At 46.4% G+C, this 17,378-nt stretch overlaps 1 protein-coding gene across 1 annotated transcript in view; it reads right to left on the bottom strand.

Moving 5' to 3' along the window:
- Positions 1–17,378, bottom strand: part of erbin (erbb2 interacting protein) — a 63,267-nt gene that overhangs the window by 9,040 nt on the left and 36,849 nt on the right. Inside the window, exons 7-19 of the mRNA XM_080834131.1 lie at positions 17,131–17,187; positions 16,894–16,957; positions 15,709–15,783; positions 12,923–13,067; positions 12,500–12,572; positions 9,923–10,052; positions 9,543–9,658; positions 9,310–9,379; positions 7,226–7,325; positions 4,769–4,890; positions 2,568–2,720; positions 1,002–1,178; positions 276–393 (exon numbers count right to left, since the gene is read on the bottom strand). Coding sequence (XP_080690257.1) covers positions 276–393; positions 1,002–1,178; positions 2,568–2,720; positions 4,769–4,890; positions 7,226–7,325; positions 9,310–9,379; positions 9,543–9,658; positions 9,923–10,052; positions 12,500–12,572; positions 12,923–13,067; positions 15,709–15,783; positions 16,894–16,957; positions 17,131–17,187 — 1,400 coding nt within the window. The remainder of the gene's footprint in view (positions 1–275; positions 394–1,001; positions 1,179–2,567; positions 2,721–4,768; positions 4,891–7,225; positions 7,326–9,309; positions 9,380–9,542; positions 9,659–9,922; positions 10,053–12,499; positions 12,573–12,922; positions 13,068–15,708; positions 15,784–16,893; positions 16,958–17,130; positions 17,188–17,378) is intronic.

The raw sequence follows: 17,378 nt of genomic DNA, 5'->3' as shown, positions 1-17,378 counted from the left end.
GTCCTTGCTGAGGGACAGGATATTTTTGGTTGTGTGTGTGTGTGTGTGGTTGGGTTTGTGTGTGGTTGTGTGTGTTTGTTGTCTATTGATGGGCGTCCTTCATAACCTTGCCAGGAGTTGCTTGTTGTGTGCGTGTCATATATTGATGGGTACCTCCCTTGTCCTTGCTGAAAGCCAGGAGGGTAAGTTAGCTCTGTGCATCTCTGAGTACGCATGGGGATGCCTGCCTGCCTGCCTCTGCTTCTGTCTGTGTCTGTGTGTACATTGTTGTGTACCTTTCTTGTCCTTGCTGAGAGCCAGGACCTTGGGCTGGTTGATGGAGATCTCGATGAGAGGCGGCCGCATCTCCCCCATCTTCATCTCCTCCTCTGACGACGACAGGTCCTCAGAGTCCTTGGGGGGGTGCAGATTATAGTCACACACACAACGCCAGAGCCCAGTGACTCACACAAGGACAGGTTTCCACCACAGCTCATTAAGCCATATTTGAGACCTTTGCCCTGAGGCCACGATGCCCTTTTCCCATGTTAAGCTTTACACTGAGCATGTGTAGGGGATTGGGTACAGGGAACAAGAAGGTTCTTCTCTAAAAAAAGAAGTGACACTCGAGATATGTGCACAGTGCGGTCAAGACTTCCAAGTTTTAACTCCCCCAGACACCCACATACAAAGAAACCACAGCACACCACTCACACACGGTGATTGAAATTAGTACTCAGAGTTCTATGGAACTCCGGGTAGAAATACTTTGGTTGTCAACCCTGTGTGTGTGTGTGTGTGTGTGTGTGTGTGTGTGTGTGTGTGTGTGTGTGTGTGTGTGTGAGGCTAGAGCGTTGGCTTCGGTCACCCTTATACCCAAACATTCCACTCTTTCTCTCTGAATGTTTGTCTCACAATGTGTGTGTGTGTGTGTGTGTGTGTGTCTCTGTGTGCGTGTGCGTGTGCGTGTGCGTGTGCGTGTGCGTGTGCGTGCGTGTGTGTGTTATTGCTGCTGTTGCTACCTCCAGCGTGTCCTCATGGTTGGCAGTGGCTCGGGCGGCATCTGTGGGGTTCAGGGGTGTTCTGGGGGTGCCCTGCTCATCCTGATCCATGGGGGGCTCAACCGCGCTGGAAACATGGATCGCTGCCGATGCCTCCATCTCCAGCACCTTGCCATTGGCACACGGCCCCTCGATCACCTACACAGAGGGGAGATGGGAGTGTGAGCCCACAAACTAATTCGCAGTATCGGAGTGTTCTAATTGGAATGCTACCAACAGTCTGATGCAACATAAAGACAGTGTTCTAGTAGCTGTCAGCTGGTACCTGGTAGCTAGCAATGACTCATTGTTTTTGTTCATTCCAATACCTTGCCTGAATAAAAAATTAAATAAGTCGTATTTCAAAGGAAGTATATTCTCTGCACTCCAAAGGCAAACTTGCTCAACAACCTCTGTGAAGTACTATTCCTTGGAACTATTTAGTCTGAACCTGTTTTCAATTCTGCCACCCGCCATTCTAAAGAACGTTGCGGCTGAGTCATCTTTCTCGTAGTCAGTCCATCAGATCATATTTCCCTTCTGCAGGGACCAAATTATCTGGAGCTTCCATCAAAGTCTTTAACTGTGGGCAGATAGCATTATTTCCTCTTTCTGGGTAAGAGGAGTGTTAGGTGAGAGATAAATTGATATGCATTTCTTGTTTGACGTCAGCTGACGATGAGTATAGTAGAGAGTATGGTTTGGTGTGTGTGTGTGTGTGTAAGAAATTACAGTATATTCTGTGTGAGAACATGAGATTCATGATCATCAGCTGCTATGACCACCAAAAGTTGATCTCCGAAATGGTAATCTTATCATGGTAACAAAGGAAAGGACCCTGGTATTGCTCAGACACGTAGGGTCAGGAAGCAAACTTAGGTGTGAGCGACTGCAGCTAATCGAAGTATGGGAATGGGGGTAGGCCATTGAGAACTATGTCAGGCAGCGAGTCGGAGAAACCTGATGATCATACAGAACAGCAAAAGGTTGTCAGACCTGTTTGCATTAGAAGCCCAGCTCATATACTTTAAAAGCCGAGGAGGTGTCTTAAACAGTATGGCAAGAGTTGGAGATGCTTGTTGTTCAGATCTGCAACGCTGAATGTGGAGTATGTTCTACGTGCTTCGTTACTGCACTTCACTGGAATAAAGAGACTGATGCATCAACCACAACCATAAACAACCTTTTTCTTACAGGGGGATTGTATAGCAGGCAGTGAACATGATGAGCAGTATGGTTAGTGAAGTATGGAGTATGGGATGGTGGAGAGCATGACTGCCAGAGCACAGTTTCAGAGTGGGTGAGTAGGGTCTGGCGGTCGAGATGGTGGAGTCTGGCGGGGGTGTGTGAGCAGATCTGAGTATGATAGAGGTGGGAGTGCGTGAGCACATTTGAGTATGGCAGATCTGAGTATGGCAGAGGTGAGTATGGCAGAGGTGAGTATGGCAGAGGTGGGGGTGTGTGAGCAGATCTGAGTACGGCAGAGGTGGGGGTGTGTGAGCAGATTTGAGTATGGCAGATCTGAGTATGGCAGAGGTGAAAACTGACCTTGAGCCCCACGTCCTGCAGGCCCACGTGATTGTGGCGGCCCTCCTCGCCTGACTCTTCCTCCCTCAGACGGTGGGCCACGGACTGAGCGGTCTTCACCATGTTCTTCAGCTCGTCCGGGTATGGAGTTGGGTAGCGCTTCAGATTACCCTCCTGAGGACAGGTCACACCACACACAAACACACACACACACACACACACACACACACACACACACACACACACACACACATTAATAATGGCCCTAACAGGAGTTATGCTCAGTTGGAAATGCAGCTGAGGTTGGCGTGGGAGCAAAAACGCCTTGTATTTCTGGCATAAGGAGCTCTTCTGAGTACGCATGAGTACGTTTGTGTGTGTGTGTGTGTGTATATTACTGTGTGTGAGTTTTTTTGGCATGTGCAGCTCATGTGTCTGGCCAGACACTCTGAGTCATGAGGAGCTGTGAGACAGGCAGTGTCTGTGTGTGTGTGTGTGTGTGTGTGTGTGTGTGTGTGTGTGTGCGCGTGTGTGTGTGAGACAGGCAGTGTCTGTGTGTGTGTGTGTGTCGGAACGCTGTCAGGAGCGTGGCGACCCTGAGGTAGGACAAGGCAAAGTCATGACTCAGCAGCCTTTTGCCATATGACATGTCTAATGTCAGTGAGGGTGCAGGGTGACCCATTTCTTATCTTGCGCTTCAAAAGAGTTGGGCCCTAGATAGGCCCAAGGACTGAGGACTGAGTCTATGAAGCACCCTTTGATGAAGTCTGCTTTGGAAGATGACTGTAGGGTTTAAGGCTACCATTTGAGAGAGGGCTACTCTGGGGTGTTCCATTCAGGGCCAGGGTCAAAGGCTCATGGCTCAAAACGAGGGTCAGTCATGTAGTCAGACTCAAGGTTGTCCACCTGACTCAGAGTTCACCTATAGATCAGCAGGAGTGTCATCAGCACCATGCTAATGTACTGTATAGTCACAGACCTCACCATATATCTATAAGGATCCACTTTGTTGCAGCGCCCTGTAGGCCTGTGTGTGTGTGTGTGTGTTAGTTATTGTACACACTTTTTATTACACAGTCCTAAGGCATGAAATGTGATGTGCAACTTCTAACATGATGTCTCCTCAAAGCACACAGAAACAAAGCCGGTAACCATGTAACCACTTAATGCAAGTTACTCTCACAAAAGGAGAGACGATCTGCTCTGGTGATTAAGTAAACATTAAGTCAATTTTGTCTCTGCTTTCCTCGACTCGACAGTTAAGCCTCACAACAGCATGTGCTTAACTAGCCAGCCGGCGACGTCAGCAGCACAGTGATGGCAATAATGGACCAGGCTTGGACAGAGCAAACGGGTTTTAATCTTAATTTGATCTGATTTTAATTTCACTAAAAGTTGCTGAAAAACCATAATGACAACAGCTTCTGATACTTAGCGGTACTGCTTTTTAAAACATTGCTTGTTTAAAATAACTAAAAAAATAAACACCACAGAAAGTCACTGACGTAACCTCCACGGCAGGGTTGGTGAGTTTAATAACCGGTCTCCCTGCGAGGGAAACACAAGATGTTCTCAGGAGCTGAGGGAACACAATCTCAACAGGCAGTGCTCTCCTAGCAGGGTACACCTGCCACAGTCTCATTACCTTTGGAGGCTACAGGTTTCATTGGCTCTTCTCTGGTTTCTTTAGCCAGTCAGAAGATATGTTTAATCCACTTAAGCTTCATTAGCCAATGAGGAGGCGCGTTTCACCTGCTCGGGTTTCACTACCCAATAAGAAGCCAAGCTCAAGCTTGATAAGTCTCATTGATGAACGAGGTCATGACAAGCAAGGAAAAACAAGGCATGACGACAAAAACAAAAGAAAAAAAAACAGTTTTTCAACACGGCCAGTCTAGTAAGTGAGACCACATCCACCTCTTCTTCTTCCTCATCTTGGTTTGTCTAAGAGAGATCGGCTGAGGGTGCCAGACACGGCGCAAGGGGAGATGGGTAAAAAAAACAACACAACCGCATAGAGGGTGTAGTTCGAGTGTGTGAGAGAAAGTGAAAGAAAAAAGCAAGAGGAAGGAGCCAACAGAAAAAGAGAGTGAGACTGCCACAGATAGGTAGTGTATGAGTGTGTATGTATGAGAGAAAGAAAGAAAGAAAGGAGAGTGTGTGTGTGTGTGTGTGCGTGTGTGCGTGTGTGCGTGTGTGCGTGTGTGTGAGTGCAAACGTACCCGTGGGGGTGTCTCCCTCTCATCCTTGTCCTCGTCACACTCGAAGGCCACTTGAGCCCGTTGCTTTCTCTGCTCCTCCCACAGGGTCGGGTTGAAGCTCTCACTGTCCGAGTTAGGCACATCTGAGGCACACACAGACACACACACACACACACAGTTAGCCAAGCTTAGCTTTGATTATGTCACATAACTTGCTGAAGCCAGCTAGAGTTGTTAACAAGCAACAGGAAGGGTTCCTGCTCCGATGTGAACTTCACCTGGTCTCATGACAAACTGCCCTTAATACCGATACTGAGAGTGAACCCTGCCATAAACGGCTCCCGATGAGCAGATCTGGTGTGGGTCTATGACTGCAACCGGTAGCTGGGGGGTGACAAATACTCCTACAGTGCTTGACTCTACTGAAAAGCACCAGGCATTCAATTCAACATTAGCTTATACAGCCGCGGAAAAAATGAAGAGACCACTTTGAAAAAAGTATCAGTTTTTCTTTTTTTTACTATTTATTGGTATGTGTTTGAGTAAAATTAACACTTTTGTTTCATTCTATAAGCTACTGACAACATTTCTACTGAATTTCAAATAAAAATACTGTCATTTAGAGCATTTTTTGCCAATGACAATTGTCAAAATAACAAAAAAGTCCAGATATTGATTTCTGATCTCTTCCTAAGTTATAGCATTAGTGTTGTGTAGTTTAAGAATCTATATGAACTTGTTTTCTTTGCATTATTCGAGATCTGAAAACATTCCATTTATTTTGCTATTTTGACCAATTGTCATTTTTCTGCAAATAAATGCTCTAAATGAAAATATTTTTATTTGAAATTTGTTAGAAATGTTGTCAGTAATTTATAGAATAAAACTAAAGTGTTAACTTTACTTTAACTCATACCAATAAATAGTAAAACCAGAGAAACTGATAATTTTTAAGTGGTCTCTTAATTTTTTCCGCGGCTGTAGTAACTCTAACGGTTTGCACAAACCCTCCAGAAGAGCACTTCAAAACTAAAATGAGTTGCAATTGGATTGGCAACGTTTGGCCCCCCCAGAAAGTTCCCAATGGCTTTGAGATTGATGGGGGGCCCTGCAGAAACCGCTGCGTTTCGGGGTGCTGAGTCACCCACCCAAACTGCTGATAGCAGAGCGGTGTGGCGCGGAGCGGAACACTGCCAGCCAGCCAACGAGCCCCACCGCAGGAGTTTAAGAGCCGCGCCGTTGCCAGGCAACAGGTAAAGACTTTTTAAAATCACCGTGCCCCTTTTGGAATCTGGTGGCGCTGGCGTCAGAGACGGGGCCCTCTCAGCACTGCCCCTGGCAACAATGAGAGCTTGTTTTTTAGGAGGAACACACACAAACACACAACACAAAACACACAGACAAGACACACACAAGACACACACACACACACACACACACACACACAGACAAGACACACACAAGACACACACACACACACACACACTCACACACACAAGACACACACAAGACACACACAAGACACACACAAGACACACACACACACACTCACACAGAGACTACAAATGAGACTAATGGAGACACGCTCACACTTGTTCACTCGCTCCCTGGCTCACTCAGACGAGAGGAAGTGGAGACAGCCGCCTCAACCCCACTTCCTTTTTATAGCAACTCTCCATTTCAGACATGAGTGCAGTCACAGCAGGAAGACAGCTTTCTACACGACTGACTCAACTCCACACCTCACCCTCCTAAATAAGACTCGACTTCAGTAGCACTGCCAAAGCGCTCACTGGAGGCAAAGGCCCAGTGGAGAGAGTCACTATTGTGAGAGGCACATGATCACTGTAAAGATATGCTAATGCATGAATGAATGAATGCATTCCGATGTATTTAATGCCTAGACTGCATCCAATGACTGCTACTGCCTTGGGATGATAGACTTGCCCTAATTAAGGCGCTTGTGGCCAAAACCTGACTTTTTCAATCCAATTTGCATTTTGATTATCCTGGTTCCTGATTATCCTTGATTCTTCCCGTTGGGAATTTGAATTTCAACCTTGGAGAAGTAATCACTTCATTGATCACTTCATGGAAAAGCACTTCAGGCACTTCAGTGAAGGCAGATGTACCTGCTGCTGATGTGATTCAGAGTCTGTGAGTCAGCTAATAGAGAAAGACGCTCGCTAAATCACAGATGGGGATGCATCTGGCCTGGAGGGAGGACTGAGTGACATGATCTACTCACTGCTTCAGCGTTTAGAGGAAGAGTGCTTGCCACACGATTACAGGTATTAATATTATTGCTTCTAATATTGTTATTTTATTCTCTTTATGGATTTTAGATTACGTAATATAATTATGTATTATTTTCCAAGTCGATTTGGATAAAAGCAACTGCTAGATACAACTTGACTTTGTATTTGCTCCAGTGGTGTCTCACACGTCATCAAGAGATGAAAGGATCTGGCTACTCACATTCCTCTGCTCTGGGTTGCTGGGGGAACATGTAGTTGGTTAGAACCGTCTTCTGCGTCTCCGGGTCCTCCTCTTTCTGGAGAGGGATGAGCGCCTTGGACTGAAGGAGAAATGGAATTCATTAGACATGGGTCTAGATCACACCTGATCACACCTGGTCACACTTGATCATTATACTGTTATGTAACCTCATCTCCCCGACTGCTTCTAATCACCAATATTTTGCGTCACAAAATCAACATACACCTGCACTGATCAACACTGCTATATTAAAAACAATTCATGCCACAACAGGGTTGTGTTGTTCAAGGGTACGGCACCCTATACTTCATTCATCGTGATCTCTGAACTATGGCTTTAATTTCTATGATGGCCTGCAGGCATGATCGAGTCAGGGAAGCCAAGACCAGACCAAACAAGCCCAAACCTGACGCCATCTTGCACAGAGGAGAACTCTTCGTACCACGACTGCCTGCCTTTAGACTGCAGCCAGAGACAGAGGAGCCGTGGATACAGAGGAGAGAGAGTTCTGGAAGGGTTTGAATCCTCTCCGTCCCATTAAGTGGCCACCCAAGTGGTCAATCTGGCTCGCACACAGCGGATGTGTTCTCTCTTACTTCCGGGCAGCGAAGTTCCCAGCAGTGAGCTTTGTTGCTTGGATAACACCCTGCTCTCTTGCCAAATCCCAATATTGCCCAACCACATTTTTTTAGCTGGACCCCTCTACCAAAAAAAAAAAAAAAAAAAAAAAAAAAACTCAGAAATCCCCTTTCTGACACGACCAAAACAGCACCGTGCTTTCAGTTTTCAGAGATTAGTAAGGGGGAGATTTCGCAATACCTCCCGGATCTCAAATCTCAACATGGGCTCTCGGACATTCCTCATGTTTGCTACGGACTGAGGACTGGGGCTGTGAGCCAACAGGGAGAAGTGAATTAAGTAGCCAACAGGGAGAAGTGAATAAAGCCAATCACAAGTACACATTAATTCTATTCAATTTACTTTTAATTCAATTCAATTCATGAATGATCCAATGACCCAGCCATAAACACAGGGTAAACACTAATAAGAACCTCCCTCATATGAAGCTATAGGCCAATGGGAAACCACCATCAAGCAAATCTAGTGGCCAAAGACCCAATGAAAAGCAGACATGAATAACACTTTTGTGCCAATGAGAGGTAACGATCAATGAAGCTATGAACCAATGATGAGAACAAATCAATTATGCTGTGGGGTCTTATGAAAAAGCCACGCATGGGGAGAACAACAAAGCCCCTTTTCTCCGTAAGCAGACATCACAATGCTGATACTCTTCACGAAATGACAGCAGGCTGAACAAAAGCAGATTGTGTCTCACTGATCATGTCAGCTGGCACAATTGTCATCTGCTTACATAACACTGGTGTGAGCCTTGCTTGATGAAAAGATTAGTTGAAGTGTTTGTGTGTGTATGTGTGTATTGGTGTGGGTAAGCATTGGGTGGGAAGAGGGGGGTGTGGCTGTCTCTGCAAAAGGGTCAAAGGTCACATGTTCCAGTCCTCCCATCACCCCACAGATAGAACTCTGGGATAATGGTGGAGTAAAAAGCCAAAGGATCCATCAAGCTGACAGAGAAGCCACTCTACTGTGGGAACAGGCTCCCAAACGAGCCGTTAGCGAACCCTTCCCTATCCCCCGTGGCCTGTTAGCCAGCACTGAGTCCCGTAGCGCAGGCTGCCTTTATTTATGAGCCCTCATACAGCCTGATCCCTGCCAGTGATCGTACTGGTGCCTTCTCAGTAACAGGGACACTAATAAACCATGCAGGTTAACCGCAGTGAGGAAGAGTGAAGCACTGTGGTCTTGGAAAGACTTGAAATGACAATGGTAGGTAACACCGTGCTGAAGCAACTATGGGTAGATATCTGTCTATGCTGAGCCAGCTTTCACCAACCCACGGATACCAGTGATGTCAAACAAGCATACCTGCGGGCTACCTAGGTGGCAAAGGACTGGCACACCTATCCTTGGGGACTGTCACACCTATCCTTGTGGTCTGGCACACCTCAGACCTAATTAGCGTTTGAGTGTGCAGGTCTCACCTGATTCTCAGAGAGCCACATGGCAGTCATCTGGTTGAGCTTGGTGAAGGTGAAGGGCAGGTTCTTTAGCCTGAAAGGGTAGAGGGAGGGAAGAAGGGGGGGGAGTGAACATAGTACACATTACATTCTCATGCACGCCATGCTGTGAACACCAATACTTTCAGCATGGTTAAAGAGATGTCTGTCACGGAGTAAATATTTGTGTCTGTGTGTGTGTGTGTGTGTGTACTTACTTGTTATCACTTAGGTTGACGACCTTGAGTTTAAGCATGTCACCCATCTCCTCAGGCAGGTGCTCCAGCTTGTTGGAGTGCATGAACAGCACTGTGACCTTCTTCCAGTTCCCTATCTGTGACGACAAACAAACAAACAGACACACACACACACACACACACACACACACACACACACACACAGGGAGTGAGAAAACACATATGAGCACACGTTCACCAAAGTAGAGTCAGAAAACACACCCACTATAGTGGCCCTCTTCCATCTATCCCCTTCTGTAACATATGGGGTCAGTCAGTCAGTCAGACTCTCTCTCACACACACACACACACACACACACACACACACACACACACACACACACACACACACACACACACACCTCTGGGGGCAGCTGGGACAGGAAGTTGTGGTCAGCAGCGAAGGTGCGCAGGTTTACACACTGGCCAATTGCGGCGGGCAAAGCCTCAATCTCGTTGAAACTGCAATCTAGCTCCTCTAATAAAGCCAGCCTGAAACGCACAAACACACACAGATAATTAAACCTCTGTTCTTTACATAATTACATTCTCATTTTTGTCTTACTAACGTCTCTCACTCAGTACACACATTACACACAACAGAATGCTTCACACACACTTCATTTCAAACTCGTTTAAAAGACATAATTTCTTCTGCAGTGAATGGACAGAACAGTCCACTCCACATGGACACTGAACTAACTGGATCTGCCCTGGCTACATTTAGGACCTTCTCTCTCTATAGGTTACCCCATTTCAACCTTCCCTGGCTCTGTGAAGGTCAATATCCAACACTCTCCAAGCGTGGTCACGTGGCCGTGCCTAGCTTAGTCAGCAGTGATAATAATGGTCGATTCTTATAGCTGTGTGTCCATTTAATTCCCAGTTCGACGACCCCCCCCAACAGAGTTTCGCTGTAAATTCCAATGAGGTTTCAACCCCCCCCCCCCCCCCCCCGTGACCTGCCACTGGGTTAAGCGGGCGGGAGAACAAGCAGGGGGAAGAGGACCGAGGATGAAGATGGTGATCTTTGTGCTGCGCTTAAGCAGATGCGTCTGTAAGCCTGCGGCGGCTTACGCTGCCGAGGGTCGTCCTGTGTGTTCTTTAAGCCCATGCGTCTTTAGATTGCATAATGTATACATTCATTATTCATGCGATCATGGCAGTGGGAGGAGAAGACGGGGTTCACAAGGAATGCAGATGGAAATGCATGGAAATGTATGCACATGCAAACGTAAAGGAAAAGCCTCGGTCAGGACAAATAGGACCCGGGTTGCGGGCAATCTCTCAGTCATGTTGTGTACGTGAATGAGCGGAGGCAATCCATGCTGTAGAACTGAAGTCCAAGCCCAGCTTGAGACTCACCAAGTTCAACTGATGAATGAAAGGATGACAGGGGTGAGAAATGAAATAAAAAGATTAAATGTGTTTAATCAGTATTCTTTACGATTCACGCAGGGGATTAAAGGCACATCCCTCACTAATCATATAGCAATAATCCCCCCTCCCATGTCCGCTGTTAATCTGGGCAGGACTGGGATGGACAGCAGACCGGGCAGGTGGGTAATTGGCATGTTTGTAAATACCCATATTTAGAAAAAAGCAAAACAAAAAGATCAGAGAAAACACCTTTTGTGAAGGGTCAACTCAAAAGTAAAAACAGATGTCATAAATCCCACAGCCAGAGGCAATAGGAAAACAAATACACACACAGACACAGACACACACACACACACACACACACAGACACACACACACACACACACACACACATACATAATCCTAGCGTGTGGCTCCATATTGGCGAGGGCTTCCCCCTGTTCCGTCAGAGAAAGCACACACAGTGTGTCTACACCAAGACCCAAATCTGTCTGCTCTCCCCCAGCAGCATCGGCTCTGCCAGATGGCCTGGGCTCTCCTCTCCTCTCCTCTCTCTCTCATTCTGTCCTCTCCTGAAGAGACGCAAACCCAGAGCTGACTCAGCAGCTATGCTTTGGGGGGGGGGGGGGGGGGAAGGTTCCTCAGAGAACTTGGGACAGTCAGGACAGTCCATCTCCAGTCCCTCACTGTGTGTGCTCTGAGGTCAGCTGAAAGTATCTGTAGGTATGTCTGAGGCAAGGTGAAGGCATTGGTAGGGCTTGACCCACTAAGATAAGGTTGAGGAATATGTAAGGCATTACAGATTGGTGTTGAGATGTGTTTCAAGTATGTTTATTCGTTTTAAAGTTTATTTTTAGGGATGTATTGAACTATTTTGATAGGAGAGTGCAGAGAAACAGAGTGAGATTTGGAAAAGGCCGCAGGACAGGCTCAGTCCAGGTCCCAGTGGCCACCGAGGCCGAATGTGGTTCAGGACAAACTTAACACTCCACTGGCCCTTGTGCTATGGCTCCCACATGCTTAGAGCACGTGTGTGTGATGGCCGGAGAACAGAGGATGGCCTGATGCATATGGCGTGATGAGCAAGATGAGTGAGACCCGTTCAGGCAAATGTGCAGTTTAAAAACAAAAAATCCTACAGTTGACTTTAGCCGGGATCTTGAATTGGGATGGGCATGAGTAATCCTCGCAAGTGACGGCAATAAGTGATCGTGACCGCACAATAAACATTTATCGAATCTAATTTATGTATATTTATTGACTGGACAAGAGGCATGCCATGAGTGAGGATATCCTGGGACAACCTTTACTATAATCAGACGTATGCGATGCAAGCAGAGTTGAGAGTAAATCACCTGCAAATCTTTGGCTACCGTTTTGGCTGTTGTTTTGAGAGATCGATACACGCCAACCGTGGTATACGAGCACTTGAGTACTTTCTTGTTTTCTCTGTGGAGTACTTGGACCCCTAATCTTAAATTATGCAAGTGTGAGTCTTTGTTTCTGTTTGTGAGTGCAATGTGTTTGGCGTTGAGCAGGTGGCTCCAGTGTAGACTCACCCCCCTACGGAGTCTGGGAGGTACATGAGCTGGTTCTCATCCACCTTCAGGGTCGTCAGCTTCTTCAAGGAGCCTGCAGAACACAGCAGAACACAGGTCACGCTCTGTAGGTTCGACAAATGAGGTCTGACTGCAGTCAAAAGGAAGGAATTCTGTGTGTTGATGCCGACGTTTGATGATGTGCTGTCATAGGAACATGGAAGAGGTGAATGTGCTACATCTAGAGGTCATCGGAGGAGCTTTAAAAGTTTTAAGAGGTGAAGGACCTCTGGGGGAAATCTTCTTCTAAAACGATAGTTACAACAGTGGGTACCCTTACAACTAGGGCTGGGGATGAACAGTGTTTGAGTAGGTGATGGTTATGGATGTAATGGGTGCAAACATGAGGGTCTGTGTGTGTGTGTGTGTGTGTGTGTGTGTTACCTATATTGCCAGGCAGCTGTGTGAGGGCGTTGTTGGATAGCAGCAGATCCTGCAGATTCTCACAGCCAGAGATCTGCTCGTCCACCATCTCTATGCTGTTCTTGGACACGTCCAGGTAGGCTAGGTGCTTCAGGGTGCCAACCATCTAGACACACACACACACACACACACACACACACACACACACCAGCACGGTAAACACACCCATATCAGCACACTATATGCCCTGAGAAGAACAGTAAACACTCACACATTTAAGCTCCCTAAACACAATGTACTCTACCTCTCTGCCATCTCTGCTGATAAGTAAAGCCAAAACCAACACAAATAACCAGTGGAGCGTTCTGCCACTCGGAACACTGGGACAGTCATAGCAGTGCAGCTGGCTCTCCAATTTTAATGAGGTTTCATCATAGCTGGACACAACTCAATGCAATCAGGACTAAGTGTGTCTGCATGTGTGTGTGTTTCTGTGTGTGTGTGTTTGAGCACATTTTTTGTATGTGTGTGGGTGTGTGTGTTTGTGATTCCATTGATTAATCAAGCTGCTATCTTTAAGAAGCTTTATCAGCTGGGAACATGAAGCATGCAGCGTTCATTTACATTCACATAGGTTCACTCAACACACACACACACACACACACACACACACACACACAAGATAATAATTCCCAAACTGTGCGTAGAGGGTGTTAGACACACAAGGCTGTGGGTGTGTGTGTTATTGTACTCTCACAGGGACACATGCATGCAGTTTGGCCACGTGTATGGCTCAGGAGCCCTTGTGTATGGTGGAAGGGAGTGTGTTTGTACGGGGACAGTCTGTTCCAAAGGCTGGGAAAGTTTCTGCGCATGTATGTCCATATGCATGTGCCAGTGTGTGTGTGTGTTTTGGTGGCCATGTGGTCTAGAATACCCTCACAAGGCCCCTTCCCCTCTGACAGAGAGGCAAAGGGCCACAGCCCATCTGTTTCCCCATTCACTCTCTTGCAAACACACACACACACACACACACACACACACACACTAATCCTAATCCATGGAGCCAGACTGGAATTACACTCATCTGACTGAATCATTCACAACTGAGCTAATGCCTTCATTACGGCTGGTTTAACAGCACAGCCATCGTTTCCATACCATTTCACTTTTCAACTACTACTCTCATCGGTAGTCATCGGCATTCCACAAACCACAGGGGGTTAACTCTAATACTAACCAACACTTTTACAGCCACAGAGTAAGTCAATCCGCACAAATCAATCCCATCAGTGACTGGACTAATCAGTTGCAGTGTTGTACTGAACCCTAATGGAGGCTATTAACGACACATGCATACAAGCAGCAGCCGTGATGGACTGGCTATTGACCGACTGGCATAAATCTGGTAGCTGGTGCGTAACATTAACGAGGGGAAAAAAAACAACCAAAACCATAATGCAGATCATCTGACGACATGACTTATGACTCAGCTAGAGAAACAGGACACCCAGAGATAAGGCCACAAGCCCAGGTGACTCACCAGCCAGTAGGCAAATGACACCGCCTCGGTAGCCTCACTGTGGCGTAGCTATGAGCAATAGCACCATGACCTATGACTAGGGTCTATGGCTTTGGTCATGATGCCACCAAGCAGGCCGGCCAGAGGGAAACTACATCACCACACACAACTCGCTCAATGTTTCAGGGTGCAAATAACAACTGACCTACAACCACACGATTATCCCAGGAGCCAAAGCTCTTTTAGAAAAATCAACGTACTGTAATAGGCGACTTATGCTTTAAGGGGTATGCATGACTTATGACAACCTTGTGTTAGAGCCACATTATCCGACATACACTCCTGACTGTGAGTACAAGTCCTCAGGCAAACAGCACAAACAAGGAAGTAAGCCCGCGGATGGTGAGAAAAAAAAAAGTTAGTGGCTTTGCCTCGCAATACTATGGGACAGAAATTCACCCGAGACAGGAAGTAATAAGCTGGAGTAGGAGCGTCGTGACTCATGTAACACATCACCATCGCTGACCCAATCTACTCACACACTCATCACTGAGGAAGTCAGCTTGATAGTTAAACTCATTACGCAAGAACAGTTCTTTTCTTTATGTGCATCTCAAACTGAATTCCGATTTCAGGAGTGACAGCCGGGCAGTTTAATCAACTACTGCACCCTAATGACAGACAGACAGCGTGTGAGTGAGACTACTGCACCCTAAGGACAGACAGAAAGCGTGTGAGTGAGACTACTGCATCCTAAGGACAGACAGAAAGCGTGTGAGTGAGACTACTGCATCCTAAGGACAGACAGAAAGCGTGTGAGTGAGACTACTACATCCTAAGGACAGACAGACAGCGTGTGAGTGAGACTACTGCACCCTAAGGACAGACAGAAAGCGTGTGAGTGAGACTACTGCATCCTAAGGACAGACAGACAGCGTGTGAGTGAGACTACTGCACCCTAAGGACAGACAGACAGCGTGTGAGTGAGACTACTGCACCCTAAGGACAGACAAAAAGCGTGTGAGTGAGACTACTGCATCCTAAGGACAGACAGACAGTGTGTGAGTGACATAGCGATAGACATAGAGATAGACAGACACTTACAGATAGATATGCAGAGAGAGAGAGAGACCGATAGATAGACATGGAGAAAGAGAGAGAGAGAGAGAGAGAGAGAGAGAGCGAGAGAGACAGAGATTGGCAGATAGACTGACAGTTAGTTCTGTGTGTTTGTGACAGACGCATGCTCATGAGACGATGGACAATTAAAGGCAACTCCACTCACCCCCGGTAAAAATGTCAGTCTGTTCCCATCCATCCACAGCTCTTTGATTCCAGTGAGCTGCTCCAAAACCTCAGGCTGAGAGAGGGACAGAGAGAGATAGAGAGAGAATGGGGGAAAAAAGAAAAACATCATCAGAAAGTGTGTTTGTAAAGCTCAATTCATATTCCAGGCGACAAGTGCCCCTAGACAAAAAATGACAGCAAAGAGTCAAAGTTTGTGTCCGCTAGCGTGTCGTGTAAAAATGTGAAAGGGTGAAGGCGCTGTTGCAACTCAATGGTGTGTGTTCTGGAACTTTTCTTCTATCTCCTTCATCTGTTGAACAAGCTTTTCCCACTATCTACCCTTGACATATTTAGCGGTCTGACACGTCACCTTATGATTTTTCTCCTCCTCAATAAAACCCAAACATAAACACACCAATATTGTTGTTATTGAATGTTTCACGATTAGATGTAACATTAGAAAATAAACAAAGGTAAAGTAAACAAACATTAGTTATATTGTCATACAAGTTGTCATAGAAACTACAGATGATGTTCTATTTTGATATTTTGTGGCTAGTGAAGGACCCTGAAAGCCTTCAGCGAAGCGAAATCTGTCAACCACAAACGTTTTGGTCAGGTGACACTTGTCGACTCGACTATGAAGTTGGCTTAATAGAGACTGAATACGAAATGTAAATGTGACGTAATGTGTCTCTTTTCTTGTCTCTTATTGATTCCATCATAACCATTGATGTGTATGGCACATACACATAGATGAAAGTCAGTCTAATTTCGATTGTTGTGTTCAGATAGTGATTTGGCCCTGATTAGGGAGGGTGGGGGAGTTTAATGGTATGTTTGATGTCTTTAAAGAACTTGTTCTAGCTGGGTATAACTTGTTTGTGTGTGTGGGTGGGTGCGAGTGTGTGTGAGAGAGGGAGATCTTGCTGAGCGCTAGCTTGCTCGGGGGTAGCCAGATGAGGACCAGAGGACACTCACCACTTCAGTGAACACATCACTGCCCTGGCCCTGGTACTCCATCTGTGTGTGTGTGTGTGTGTGTGTGTGTGTGTGTGTGTGTGTGTGTGTGTGTGTGTGTGTGTGTGTGTGTGTGTGTGTGTGTGTGTGTGAGAGAGAGAGCGCAAGAGCAAGAGAGTGTGTGTGTGTAAGAGAGAGAGAGAGAAAAAGAGTGGGCACTCACCACTTCAGTGAACTCATTGCTGCCCAAGTCAAGTCTCTCCAGCTGAGTGAGTTTATGCATGCTTCTGCAAGGACACAGGAGCACACTTCAGTGCACACACACATGGATCTAGCTCCACAAACAGATTTTTCAGAGCATCTTCGTAAATAACATCACTAGACTGCAAAAACAGCAGGGAAAACAAGGATGCTGAAACAATAACAATGGCTCAAGGACCTATAACGGTGTGAAACTTACTTTGGCAACAGCTTCAGCTGGTTTTCTCTTAGCTCCAGGATCTGTAATTTGGTTAACCTGAGGAGAGATATTTATAATGTAAGTTCATGAGATTAAGTGTCAGACTGACTGTGCGTGCGTGCATGCACGTGTGTGTGTGTGTGTGTGTGTGTGTGTGTGTGTGAGCGAGTGGGTTTCAGTTGGGTTGACGTGTGGTTCTGTTGTGAAATTGTATGAGAGTGAGAGACAGACGGTGTATAAGGTGGCCA

Source organism: Sprattus sprattus, assembly GCF_963457725.1.
Source record: "Sprattus sprattus genome assembly, chromosome: 3".
Classification (NCBI taxonomy): domain Eukaryota; kingdom Metazoa; phylum Chordata; class Actinopteri; order Clupeiformes; family Clupeidae; genus Sprattus; species Sprattus sprattus.
The sequence above is the reverse complement of the archived record's forward strand: the minus strand, read 5'-3'. Positions and strand labels throughout refer to the sequence as shown.